The 14,094-nt window shown below is 40.1% G+C and overlaps 1 protein-coding gene across 4 annotated transcripts in view; it reads left to right on the top strand.

Moving 5' to 3' along the window:
• The window catches only part of CARMIL1 (capping protein regulator and myosin 1 linker 1), a 217,630-nt gene that overhangs the window by 168,623 nt on the left and 34,913 nt on the right, over positions 1-14,094 (top strand). For all 4 annotated transcript variants that reach the window (XM_054164475.1, XM_054164473.1, XM_054164474.1 and 1 more), the window contains 3 exons: positions 2,242-2,417; positions 4,475-4,562; positions 7,686-7,835. In XM_054164475.1, coding sequence (XP_054020450.1) covers positions 2,242-2,417; positions 4,475-4,562; positions 7,686-7,835 — 414 coding nt within the window. The remainder of the gene's footprint in view (positions 1-2,241; positions 2,418-4,474; positions 4,563-7,685; positions 7,836-14,094) is intronic.

The raw sequence follows: 14,094 nt of genomic DNA, 5'->3' as shown, positions 1-14,094 counted from the left end.
GGAATTCTTTTCACAAGTTGCCTGTCAAACCTCAGTTCTTGAAATAGACATCATAGTGCATATTCTCATCTATGTGTTCAGCCAGCTCTTGCTCAGAAAATTGTATCTTAAATTATGTTAGATCTTACTGTAAAATCAGCAAGGAGAGTCATCCATTCAGCAAAGGTATCAGTTCATGAAGAAAGTCAAGGTGAGAAAACTTCAGTACCTGTTGGGATCTGTATGGAAGTGGATGAATTTAATAATATGGTTCTGAGGCAGTTGAGGTCAACTTAAGTTTATGACTAAGCTACCTTGCCTGTGTTTCATTATATTTAAACTTATCAAACAATCTGGAAGTGAAGGTTGAACTCTCAGCTGAAATAAGAAAATGCTTCAGTCAGTTGGAATATAATGAAGAACAGAATCCCACATCACCAATTACTTCTTCAAAATTAAAAAGTTGATGAGGAGGAAAATGGTGCTGAATTTTTAGTATTCACCTCCTTTTCCCCATTATATGAAAGAAGGTGAAGATGCTTTATCACTTGTTAAATCTGCAGACATGAAAGTCACAAGACGCTTCCCAGTGGAGCTTCTAGACTATTACTGGGACAGGAGTAGTCAGGTCAGCCCTTTGTGCAGCATTCATGCACTTGAGTCCTGTGGATTTTTAGGGAGTCTTACAGAACTGTGGGGGGAATTGATTTAAGTATTTGGAATGTTTTGGGGTTTTTTGGCATAAGATTGATATAATGAGTCTTCCATTGATGCTTTTGCACATTTACAGCAAGAGGGTCATTCTAACTTTTACATTTGATTTGGAAAAGAGAGGGAAAGAGAAGCTGGGAAGCTGTACAGCAGAGAGAGACGTGGGGTTGTTGATTAAGAGCTAGCTGAACATGAGCCAGCAATATGCTCAGGTGGCAAAGATGGCTGGCAGCATCCTGACTTGTATCAGATATAGTGTGACAAGCAGGACCAGAGCAGTGATTGGTCCCCAGTGCTCAACACTGGTGAGGCTATATTTTGAGTACTGTGTTCAGGTTTGCACCTTTCACTACAAGAAAGATATTGAGGTCCTGGAACAGGACCAGAGAAAGGCAACAAAGCTTGTGATGAGTCTGGAGAACAAGTCTTTTGAGGAGCAGCTGAGGGAACTGGGAGTGTTTAGTCTGGAGAAAAGGAGGCTGAGAGGAGAGCTGCCCGTTCTCTACAACTACCTGAAAGGAAGCTATGCTGAGGTGGGTGTTGGTCTCCTCCCTGTAGTAAGAAGTGATAGGATGAAAGGAAATGGCCTTAAATTGCACCAGAGGAAGTTTAGAAGAAACTTCACTGAAAGGGGGGTTATCAAACACTGGAACAGGCTCCCCAGGGAAGTGGTGGAATCCCCATCCCTGGAGGCATTTAAAAGATGCGTAGATATGGTGCTAAGGGGCATGGTTTAGCACCAGACTTGGTAGAGTTAGATAATGGTTGTTCTCAATGATCTTAAAAGTTTTTGCCAGCCAAAACAGTTTTGTGATTCTATCTAGTCCAAATCCTCCTGTCACTGTATGTCATGGTAAAAAGTGCCCCTTCTGCTGTCCCACTTCAAATGCTGCCATAAGGTCTTCTCTTCTCGAGATTGAATAACTCCAAGTCCTTCAGCCTGTCCTGATAGGAGTGGTGCTCCAGCCCTTTGATAGTCTTTCTGGCCCTCCTTCAAACTTGCTCCAACAGGTCAATGTCTTTCTGCTGAAGACTCCAGAGCTGGACACTCCAAGTGGGGTCTCACAAGAGTAGAGTGGCAGAGTCACCTGCTTCAACCTACTGGCCACACTTCCATTAATGTAATCTGGGATGTTGTTTGGCTTTTGGGGCCGCTAGCACATGTATGGTGGCTCGTGTTGAGTTTCCAATCAACCAGCATCCCCAAGTCCTCCTCAAGTCTTCTGTGTCCATTCTCTGCCCGGCCTATATTTGTGCTTAGGATTGCCCTAGGTGCAGGACCTTGCACTGAGCTTTGGTGAACTTAATGAAGTTGGCATTGACCAACCTCTCAAGTCTGTCAAGATCTCTCTGGATGACATCCCTTGCTTCCAGCACAACGACCATACCATACATCTTGGTGTCAGCAGCAAACTTGCTGAGGGTGTGCTCAATCCCACTGTCCATGTCCCTGACAAAGATTTTAAACAGAACTGGTCCCAGAGCTGTTGCCCACTGTGATCTTCCACCTCATGAAAATCTTGATAGTAATTTTTGCTTACTGTGCTGCAGACACTCCTTGAGTCTATGGTGGATGCAGCAGAAAACCTTTGCCCGAATGTGATGAAGAAAGCTCGAATCCGTGAAGACCTGATCGAGGCAAGCACTGAGAAGATTTCCATCCCACGCACTTTTGTGAAAAATGTCCTCTTGGAGCAATCTGGCATTGATATCCTCAATAAAATTAGGTACTTTAAAAGACTAATCTACCAAAATTGGTTATAGAATTTGGATTTCGGATTGCATGTATGCATGTTTGTGTAGTAGATGATTCATGGTGGGTTTTTGTGATTCATAAGAAACTATATTAAGGCATTCAAAGAACAGGAAATTGTCCTGCAGGTTTGGTCAACTTAGCTCAGGAGATCCAAATATTTGGAATCTCCAGGGATGTTAACATGATCATTAATGCATGTGCTTCTGTTCTATTTAGTAAAAGAGTTTTGATTTATGGTACACAAATAATGTTTTCATGACTGATACTTTCTGTCAAATCTATCTATGTGCTCAGGTAACACTGAGTTATAAAAGAAAATTGCACTTACTTGCTTTGAATGTTAACAGTTCTCTCTGTCTGTTGCCATGTTTGCTCTCATCCTGTAGCTGTAGCAATCACTTTAAAACTTTTTGTTTCTGTGGGAGATGTGCACAGCAGACAGCCATACTTACAAAATGAAGGTTTGGATATTCAAACCAGAAACCTGGAGCAGAAACTGTTTTCCTAAACAACTCTTCTATTTTTATTTTTAAGGGGGGAAAAGAAGATTTGAGTTGATCTTTTACTGCCTCCTTTTTCATTTTCACATTAAATGTAGACCAGAGCATATATACATTATATACATATATATATATATAAAATGCAGCAGAATGTGACTGACCTCTACTTAAACCTTTGCAGTTGCTATTATTTGGCTAAGGATACCTTTCTGCTTGATAGAAAAGCATGTCATTTTGGATTGTGGGATGCTAGTATCTTTGTAAAAGAAGAAAACCTTAAGACTTAAAAATCAGTTTTACTGAGTGCAGCAAAATTGTCTGGAAGAGACTTCAGAGCTATGCCTTCAGAGCATTTTAAATGGTGCAGAGAGTGAAATTTGTTCACATCAGTATTATCAAGCAAACCTTGACCTTCAAGCAATAATAGTGCCCCTTCCACATGTGAAAACTGCAACTGTCTGTGGGGTGAGGGTGTCACCCTTCCTACCTTTTATTATTTGAAATTAATATGTAAGTAACTGAAGGAAGTCCTTCACTCTCATTCTTTTCCTACTCTGGCTTGGCCCCCATTCTACCTCCCTATGAACTGCATTGCCTTTCCCAGGTGATTCTTACTCTTCCCTACAGGCTTTGTGTAGCAGTGCTAGCCCCAGACAGAAGCAGCTTTGTTAATCCAATGCAACTCAATCCACAGATAAATACCTTAAAACAAAGTCTTGTTACTTGCTGGCAAGTGTAAGTTGAAGCAGTTGGACTTGAAATGATAGAGGAAGGAGAGACAGAGCTTTGGGCCACAGCTCAGGCATATGTACTTATCAGCTGCAAGTCTTCCAGAGCCTGAGCCTTTTGTATTGTGGCCAGAGAGAGGACCCCATGGGAGCAATTCAAGGTATATGTTTCCTTGATGGGAAATTCCTAGTGAAATCATAGTTCAGTTGTAGTGGATGTGTTGCTGTTCCACCTACTTCTGTGTAACGGGAATGGCTGATGTGAAGTTCTTGAGAGAGCTAGTGGTCACCTAAAGCAAAAAGATGAAGCAAAATTGTGATGGCAAAGTTGATAGAATCAGCATTGTACAGCTGTCCTTCAGCTGGCAGACAAACACAAGAAAAGAGTGAAGAAGTGAGTGAGTTGTAGTTGTTTGGTGCAGCAGTGTTAAACAGGCAGGATCATCCTAACCACCTTAACCCTAACCCCGTTCATCTGAGATTCCAACTTTTTCTTACTTCAGTGTCAGTGTTCCTTACAGAGTTGCACATCATTCAGCTCTCTTACCCAGATGTTTTCATTTCAGCTTTTAGAAGAATGTTAAAGCAGGCTAAGTATGGTACAGAGGCTCTTGTGTTTGTAGTGTGATTCATGAGTTTATTTCTGAAACCTGCAGTCATATATCCTGACACCTTCTAATGTTTTGCTTCAAATAAAGTGACAGCACTGGATAATAGTTGCACTGTTGAACATTTTGTAAAGACAGAAATCTCCTGTGTGAATTAAAAATTTCTCTCTCTCATCTTCAATCCTCACACAGTGAAGTAAAACTGACAGTGGCTTCTTTCCTGTCTGACCGAGTCGTAGATGAAATCCTGGATGCACTTTCCCACTGCCATCACAAACTGGTGAGTATTTGTGTGGTTGATACCTGTACATGCTGAGTATCTTAACAATGCTGTTTACATTCATAACTTGTTCAATTTCTCCTTAGTACAGCTCTCTTTTGAAATTTGTCTTATTTTCATTGGCATCACTAACATCATTTGAAATGTGATCGTGAGACTCTTGCCTTTATGCTTTAAAGAAAACACAACCTCCGAAGAGGCTGCACTCTGTATTTGTCCTATTAACTTTGGCATTATTGTCAGATACAAAACTGAAAATGCCATCAGGATGCACACTGAGTCATGAGTGCCTACTTGTTCTGGTGAGATGATAAGGCTTGGTTGAATGTGAAATGGGAGGTAAAAATTCATTCTTTGGAGGAGGGGATTGTTTTGATGTTGTTCCCTGAATGAGTACATCTTGAGACTACCTCAGAAATGTAGGTATCAGGTGGGCAGAGAAAGGTAGAAACATGGAAAATGCTTTTTTGTTGTTTGAAGGTGCTGAGCTGCCAGGAGGCAGGGTACTTGCTTCATCTAGAGTAGAAGAAATAAATGGCTGTGTCCACAGAAAAACATTTTTATTTCTAATGATCCCACTACTGTTGGATCAGGGGGGGAGGCTGTTTTGTTTTGTTTTGTTTTGTTTGTTAAAGAAGCCAGTGTGATTGAAATTGCTCCTCATTTCTAATGGAAATTTCTCTAGCTTGCAGGCTTAAATTTTCTCAGGTGCTTTTCTCCCACAAGATAAAGGAGCCATATATATCCCCACAAAATAAGGCAACCTATATTTCTTCATCTCTTTATGAAAGTCTTCATATACAGAAACCAAACCACTCTCTCCTTCCCTTCCCCTTCCCTCTCCTCCCCTCCCCCATTTTTAAACATAAATTAAAAGTCTGGGTTATTTGTGGGTGTGTCTTCATAATACAGAGCATCATTGTATAAAGATACATCCTCTAGGCGCAGAAGCTGCACAGCAGCATTGCCTCACTGTGTAAAGTGGCCCCATAAATTAGCTCTGGTTGGCCTGGAGCAGGCTCAACTGGCATGAGCAGTGCACAGTCTCTATCCAGTGATATTGCACAACTTGGACATACTCTAACTCTGACACAGTAATTTTCTCCAGCCTTTGAGTCACTTCAGTAATGATTCTCTGCACATTCCCCAGCTGTTTTAAAAGCCTCTTTTTAAATTGTGGTCCCCAGGACCAGACTGACTATTCCAATGCTTTATCCAACACTATGTAAGAGTGAAATTTGTTTTCTCCTGATATTCTTTACTCCTTGTGCTTACATAGCAAAGGAGAGAATTCCTTTCTGTTGTTAGTTTCAGTGGTAGCTTGTTTTCAGGGCTGGCTTTGCTAGATCTCCGTCCCAGTTACAACTTCAGAGTGCTTGATATTTGCTGCTTTTCAGAACTGTCCTCAATTAGCTAATGTAGCCAATTGCCAGTACTTTTATTTCCTTAGGAAAGATTGTCTGTGATTGAGTTGATTTACTTAGTGATTTATTTTGGACTGCATTAGTAACATGTCCCTTTCACTGTTTAACACCCTTGTGTTTCTGTTAGCTGCAGATTATTTCAAACAGTATAACACTGATGAAAGCACATTGAAGACCACAGGTCTCGAAAAGGCTGGTAGAGGAACTCCTGTCATATTTGTCAGTGTTAATCTTCAACTGACAACTGCAATCTGAGAGCTGGCAGCTAGTTCTTAATACAGCAAAGATTAAATGTACTGATACAGTTCTGTGCCAGCTCCTTAAATTGAAGTGTCACATACAACTAACTCAGCCACCTACATATGTCTGTGTATGTTGCACTGACTTAACAGTGTTTGAGGAAAATTTGGAAAATAAACCTTGTTTGATGAGACCTGAGCTTGCCTAATGTGGTGGCAATTAGAATTAATTGTTATTCTAGCCATTTTAATGTGATTAAAAATAGATGGATCCATAACAGTTCTCCAGTGTAGACACCAGACTAAGTGAACTGTAATTGACTCCGGTCATCCCTTCACCCTTTTTGATGGCTAGCAAAACTAAAATCCACTGGTTGTCCAGAGTCATGCTGATACTAAGCAGTGGACTACAGCTCTCCTTAGCTGCCATTTTGAAGGCTTCTCTAACTGTTCAAATACTTGTCTATAACAGGTATTATTTAATATTCTCTTCAATTACAAATGAAACTAGGAAATACTTCATCATTTTCCTAACAACATGAACCCACTCCTTTCCAAGTATAGTCCAGGGTGGCTTATGTTAACATTCTCCCTGTTCTTAGAAACAATCTTTGTTATGCAGGTCTAAAAATGGATTTTTAATATTGTTAGAGTTTTTCCTTTCTGATAATTAAAAAAATATATATCTTATCTCATACAGAATACAGAATTAACCAGCTTGGAAAAGACCTTCGAGATCATCAAGTCCAACCTATCACCCAACACCATCTAATCAATAAACCATGGCACTTAGTGCTTCATCCAGTCTTATTTTAAACACCTCCAGTGATGGTGACTCCACCACCTCCCTAGGCAGCACATTCCAATGGCCAATCACTCTTTCTGTGAAGAATTTCTTCCTAACATCCAGCCTAAACCTCCCCTCATCATCATCATCAATGATTATTTTTGTTTTACATTATTTTTCTGGTAATCCATACCAACTTCTTCAGTGAAAGACAATTAAGATATTTAACAAAAAAGGCTTTTTTTTTTTAATAGCTAGTGATAACATTTTTGCCATCTAATAATGATGGAAATTGCATTATACATGAAATGTATATGATATGAAATTATGCATATCTGTAATTTAAACAAGAAAGCCCAACCAAACAACAACAAACAAACAAACAAACAAACAAAACAAGAAAATACCACAATGGTGCAGGACAAAGCTTCTCATCCACCACTTTATTTTCCTTATAATAAAGACAGGAAAAATGCTGAGGAAGCCTTATAATAATATGACAAAAGTAGGGGGAAAAGACGGGGGGAAAGATAAGATTAACACACAAAAGTGCATTTGTAGTTGGTCTTCTAGAATCTGTGATCACTTAAGTTCTGTGAGCTTTCTGGTTAGGTTTGGTTTGCCTTTTTTAATAGTTTGATTGGTGTGTTCCTGTCTTTATCCTTGCCCTCAGGCTGACCACTTGACCAGACGTGGCAAACCACTTCCACAGCAGGAATCACTAGAAATAGAGTTAGCTGAAGAAAAGCCAGCTAAGCGCTCCATCATCACGGTTGAGGAGTTGACAGAGATAGAACGTTTGGAGGATCTAGACACCTGTATGGTAAGACACATTCTTCAGCCCATTTAGTTAAGCACACAAAATGTCATGTGGCAGTTTCATGGTATTGGGAAACTGATGTTAGGAATTGTTAGCTTGCAAATGTTTTGAATATTGCTGTTCAGCAAAGGAAAATTTTCTCTTTTCTTCACTTCTTTCCTGATACCTATTCAGGGACCTTGCCCTTACATACATTGCTGCAATCAAGCTAATACAATAAATATCTCTTCCACTGGTCCCAGTTTCACAGATGTTCCATTGCAGTAATAAATTGGACTTGCATGCTGCAAAAGATTGCATCTTTTTTGTACAGTTTTTGTTGATTCAGCTCCCTGAGTAGACTTGTTGCAGAGTCAGACAAGTACAGCTCAAGAGAAGGAGGACCAGCAGGGCTGCCCCTTTCTGCAGCAGCTATCTGTTGGTCTTGCTTATCTATAAAACAAAAGGACATTTTCATTGGAAAGATTAAAATACTTCTCCCTCCCTTCCAAATCTCCTCCACCAAGATTTGATGCAGTATTTGTCTGAACATCACAAATCCTTGCAAAGCCTGGGGTGTTGATGGCCTCAACTGTCTCATCACTGGTACTACTGAGTTCCAGAAGCTTGCTGTAGTGAGTAATCATTTTGAACCCCAAATCCTATGGGAGACAGACATCCCAGTAAAATATGTGGCATCTGCACCTGTCCCTGTGAGTTAGTTTTTGCATCCTGGCTTCATGTATAGAAAAAAAAGCTGAAAGCTCCTTCTGACATCCCATCCTCCCCACTTAAATTTATCCTTGCAGTATTGTAAGAATAATAATACTGGAAATCTAAAAAACACCTCCTGTCTTTATCTCATATAACCATGGTAACATGAAAGGATCATATCACTGTGCTGCTTTCACTTTGGTCATATTCAAATAATGGAAATGTGATGATGCTTACACTCTTTAAAATATCCATTAGATGCAAACTGTATTTATCTTCAGAAGTGTTTAGATTTCTCTTCATTCTCTTCATTCACCTTCCTCTTGCTCAGAGAATCAAATACCTTTGTGACCCAGATTCTCATCAATATTTAATTTCTGAAGAGAATGAAGTATCAAATAAACACAAGGCAGCAATTTTAGTGCTAAAGAATCCGTTTATTGAAAACTGTAACCCATATTTAGGAGCTACTTTTGCAACCTGGATGCAAGTGATACTGGCAAAAAAAAATAATATATGTGTATATCAATAGGCCAAAGAGGCTGAGTAATACAGGGATTTTTACTGCACTAGTGTTCTTATTGAGTGTTTTTGCAACTAAAACCATCTTCTCGCATCTTATGGACAGAGTTAATAACTGCAAAGGCAGCACTTTGCAGGTGAGGTATTTTAGCTGTAGGAACATCCTATGGATTTCACATACCGTCTCAGAAAAAAATAATCTGATTTGTGGCAGCTTTTAGGTGTTGTACAGGTGGAAACGAGGAACCTTCTGAAAGAGGCATTGGTTTGTGAGCACGTCAGTGCAGGAAGCAGAGACATTACTGAAAGATTTCACCAGAAAGAGAAGCATATGGGTTTATGAACTAGAATTGTGAACCTGATTTCCTTTGATTATGTTTAATCTTAAATGAGAAATAGCTTTTTAAATTCCACTTCCAGAATGGCATTAGTCCAGAACATTGCCTTCTTTGGTCATTGGAAATCCTTAAGCATCACAAAGTGTGATGATAATCCTTGTGAGTATGTGATGCACTCAGCTGTTCAGTCTGTGTACCGGACCTGGAACCTTGCCTTGCAGCTTGGTGTTGTGCGTGTTTGGGAGCCTAAAAAAGGAACATGAGATGAGGCTGATCGTGTTGCTGGGAATGCCAGGAAAAACTTGCCTATTCTACACCCTGTGTAGCAGTTTGCTCCAGCCAGTTGTTAAGATGTCTGGAGAAGGAGGGATTTTGGTCCCACTGTTTTGGGAGAGCTGGTTGGTTTTTTTCCATTTGCAAAACTGGACTGATTTTGCAAAACTGTTATGTTTAGTAAGCCTGTTCTCTCCTTTCTTGCTTTCTTCCACAAGCCTGTCAAGGATGACTATTCCGGATGAGGCAATGTATACAACAGTGTGCTGTTATTCACCAGCCTCCCTTGAAGCTGTATTTGAACTGAATAAGGTGGGGGTGAAAATAAAGGATTCAGGTTCAGTTTTGACTCTGTGGTTACAGACAGATAACATAGCACCCTGAAGCTAGGTGACTGTGAGTAGGTATATTTGTCATAAAATGTTGATAAGGTATTTGTTCTTATATGCAGATTGAAAGTGGAAGACAGGAAGGGTTGTTTATAGAACTTGGATTGGAGAACTTGGATTTGAAACCTCTAGTGATGGTGATAAGAGCCAACAAACAGGCACTGGTGTATTTCACAGCCTGCCAACTATTCTGAAGCAGGCTGCAGAGTGGCTGTGGCTGGGAGGATTTTTCTGCCAGAGCAGAGAGTTGCCATCCGTTCACTTTGAATTTTGATGTGTATGAAAAACACAAACAAGACACAGTGAAATAATACAAATACGTCCATGAAATGCTGAAAAATAGACTTTTAAATGTTATTTCCAGTATCTTTTGTTGTGGGAATTGGGACTTAGTAAATACCAAAGTGTGCAGTTAATGCTTATTAGCTTCAACTTAAGATATGGTTCTCATCCAGCCTTTAACAGTGGCCTGAGAGCCCATAATATGATAAATTTGTCAGTCATACATGAATTTGCTGGTCTGTTAAATGAGTTCTGAAGAACTCTGGGAGTGATTGAGTGGTCCAGTGTAGGCTGCAATTGCTGGAACATTATGGACCTGGGAGTTTCTGATCTGCGTGAGCTGCAGTACACTAAATTGATGCTTCCCTACTCTACAGCTGTCTCAGTTGTCTGTGTTTAATTAGAGCTGCGTTGATGGTAATAAGTCATTAGATAAAAGTTGCATGCAAGTAAAATGGAAAGAAAAATCCCCTATGCAGTAAAATTAATTCCTGTTCTCAGATTAAAGGAAAAGCCACGTCCTGCTTTTCAGACCTTATGAATTCATAATTCAGTTATGAATTAACTTCACAAAATAGCACAGTTTATCTATTTTTTTCTGTGCCTATATGATGAGAGTGACACATTTGAAAGTAACCCATGCATTTTAAACCTAACTTTAAATAAAGCACCCTTTTCTACTGTGTAATTGTGGGGGCAGATAGATGATACTCGATTTAGTTTTGCATAATACTTGTAGTTGCACTCTGTTCTTTCATAGCCTTTAGTCCTTTCCAGAAGAAAAAGACAGTTTCTTGGGGTTTCTTTTGTTTGTACTGTTTGGTTTTAGCCATCTGGCTGTTATTTTGGCTTCTGGAGTACTAGAAGATCACCAGAATTGAGCTAATATTTAAAGAAAAGTTCAGAGAGAAATGGCTTTATTTACAAGAAATCTGTGTGCTCATCATCTTTAAAATATCCATTTCAGGAATACAATTTTATTGCTATAGGTTGTAACAAGCATGCAGCCCAAACAAGTATTGTTTTAGACGAAAGCAGAGGTTATTTGCATTCTGAAGAGATCTGGTAGGAGATTGTTTGGAACCTGTAAAAGAGTTGTAGGTTACAATACACATGCCTGCTTATAAATCTTCTCTAAAGCATTTCGGTATAGGATTGAAGCGCTTGGATGGTGAATTATGTGTTTGCAGAAATGCTTGTAGCTAATGGAAAGGGACTGCCTGTGATGAATATTGAGAACCTGCCATTTCTCATCTATTTCTAATCTTAACATATAGAGGGTTCAATGAATTTAATGGAGAAAAGTTGGGGGGGGATGGGGAGGGAGAAGGAAAATCCCACAAACAGCATCTTAATGATTTAGTCTTCACAGAATCACACAGAATCACCAAGGTTGGAAGAGACCTCAAAGATCATCCAGTCCAACCTGTCACCACAGACCTCATGACTGAACCATGGCACCAAGTGCCACATCCAGTCCCCTCTTGAACACCTCCAGGGATGGTGACTCCACCACCTCCCTGGGCAGCAATGGCAAATGACTGTCTCAGTGAAGAACTTTCTCCTCACCTCGAGCCTAAACTTCCCCTGGTGCATCTTGAGACTGTGTCCTCAATTCCACCTGCACAGTGGAGAGAAGAAAATGTACAGAAGTAGCAGAATATTTGTAGATTGGTGTATGCTTTATTCTGGGAATAAACTAAGTAGCCATTGTCAAGTATTTAGCAGGTTAAGATTCAGCAGTCCAGTATGAAGATTTATGAACCTCTGGGGAGTATATGGACTATATGGACCTCAGTGTTTTCAGAGAAAAGGGAGCCATTGCACTCACCACACGAGAATGAAATTGAATTTTGTTTAAAAGAAAACTCATAAAGTACCACTTGAAAGCTTTTCTTTGCCCACCTCCTTGTCTAAACCAAATTAGAACAACAGAAGCTCTTTCAGTTGCTTTCACTGGAGGAGGAAGATCACAGAATAGGAGGTAGTTCAGGAAGAAAAATTGTACACAGTAGGAATTAAAGTAGAGATTCTCTGGTATGCCCAGATGTACTATGTATCTGATTCTTGTTGCTCTCTATTGACTTGCAACAGAATGTCTCAGACATAGATAGCCAGCTTTTTGGATGAAAGACTGAACACCTACTGCAATAAAACCCCACTTCTTGTTAGAATCCTTATGGTCTCTCGTGCTGCAGTTCCACAACTGGCATAATCCAGCAAAAATCATTGTTCTTGCTGAAAAGAGCATTTCTACCGTCCCCTGTATACAGCTCACTCTTCTTTGCCCACGCTTTCAAACCGCAAACTGGGTGTGGGAACTGATTCAGCTGAAAATTAAGCTTTTTTACAGAGGGTTTCTTTCCCAGGTGAGTTTGCAGACTGACTAGTCCTCTGGTTGAGTTCACAAAACAAATCCCGAGCAGCAGGAACAAGCAGGCAGGGATGAGGGCAAAGGCAGCAGCCCGGATGAATGCTGGATTAAATTGATTGTGACACTTGAGTTTCTCTCTTGTATGCATTAGCAGAAATGGGCCTTTGATGTGTAATAAATACAGCACTCTGTGGAAAGCTAGGGATTGGCATTATCATATGCGAGAGCATTCTTGGCTTCTGAAGAGGCCCCATCACAGCCATGCGAGCAAATCTACTTCAGTGGGAGTCCAGTAATATTTCTGACTCATCCCAAACTAGGACAGTTTATGAAAACATGCCCCAGGGGAGCCTAGCAGAGTACTCCCTTAAACCTTTCCCTACACATGCAGTGCTGTGGCTGAGAAAGACACAAAGGGAGCCGATGTGATAATTGTGCAGAACCTATGAATGTCCTGTTTATTTGCAAGTTGTCTGTATGCTAGCTTCACCATTAGTGTTATGATGACATTAATTCTGAGTATCTGTTACCTATCTTTTACTGTATAGTTTTGCAGCATCCTCACTGCTCTTAGTTGTAATCTCTGTTTATTCAATGCCTTTTTACATCTGCAGACTACAGTTTCTGTCAGGCTCATGAGTTACGTGTTCCCAGATGAAACACTTTAAAAGAAACTTGGCTTTCTATGTCTTTTTCTTGGTCTCTGAGTGGAAGGAGATGATGGATAATTGATACATACTATGTTTTCCTTAAACCAACTGAGATTTCTTAGAGTTCAAAGCCATTTCTCATAATCTAGGGTACATTATTGGCACCATATAAAATAAATGAAGAATGTGGTAAAGTGCTTTTACTAAAAGCACTGCATGCTTGGTTAAGAAAAAAAGTAATGCAAAATTGGAGACTGTTTTCTGCTTACATTAAAATGAGAATCGTGAAGTGCAGCTGCTGGGTGTTCTGTTTGCATGGTAGCACTTCTGCATCTGGAGGTTGTCTTCCCATAACACTGATGCTTTTGTTTTCCCCAGTAGGCCCAGATTTGTGTTGGGGGTGGAGAATAGGGTGAGTGTGACAGTAATTGTCTTACTGACACTGAGCTTCAGTCCTTTTCTTTCATGTCAGGAAAATGCCACATTGAAAGGAGAGTTCAGTAACAAAGCACTCACTGAAACAGTGGTCTTGAAAATTTAACTTCCCTGCAGTGGTTTTTACAGGGAATTTCCTATGAAGAAGTTTGTCTGTAGCAGACAAAGTTCTTGACCTTGTAGCTGTGCAGCCTACAGGTAGTGCCAGCCCTGGCTGCTCAGTCCCACCATTTGCCTCTCTGCTAGCAAGAATTTGAATGCCTAGACTGCAGGCAGAGTAACCTCAGCAGGCACCAGCTAGCTATT

This window comes from Dryobates pubescens, chromosome 9 (assembly GCF_014839835.1).
Source record: "Dryobates pubescens isolate bDryPub1 chromosome 9, bDryPub1.pri, whole genome shotgun sequence".
Taxonomy (NCBI): domain Eukaryota; kingdom Metazoa; phylum Chordata; class Aves; order Piciformes; family Picidae; genus Dryobates; species Dryobates pubescens.
The sequence above is the reverse complement of the archived record's forward strand: the minus strand, read 5'-3'. Positions and strand labels throughout refer to the sequence as shown.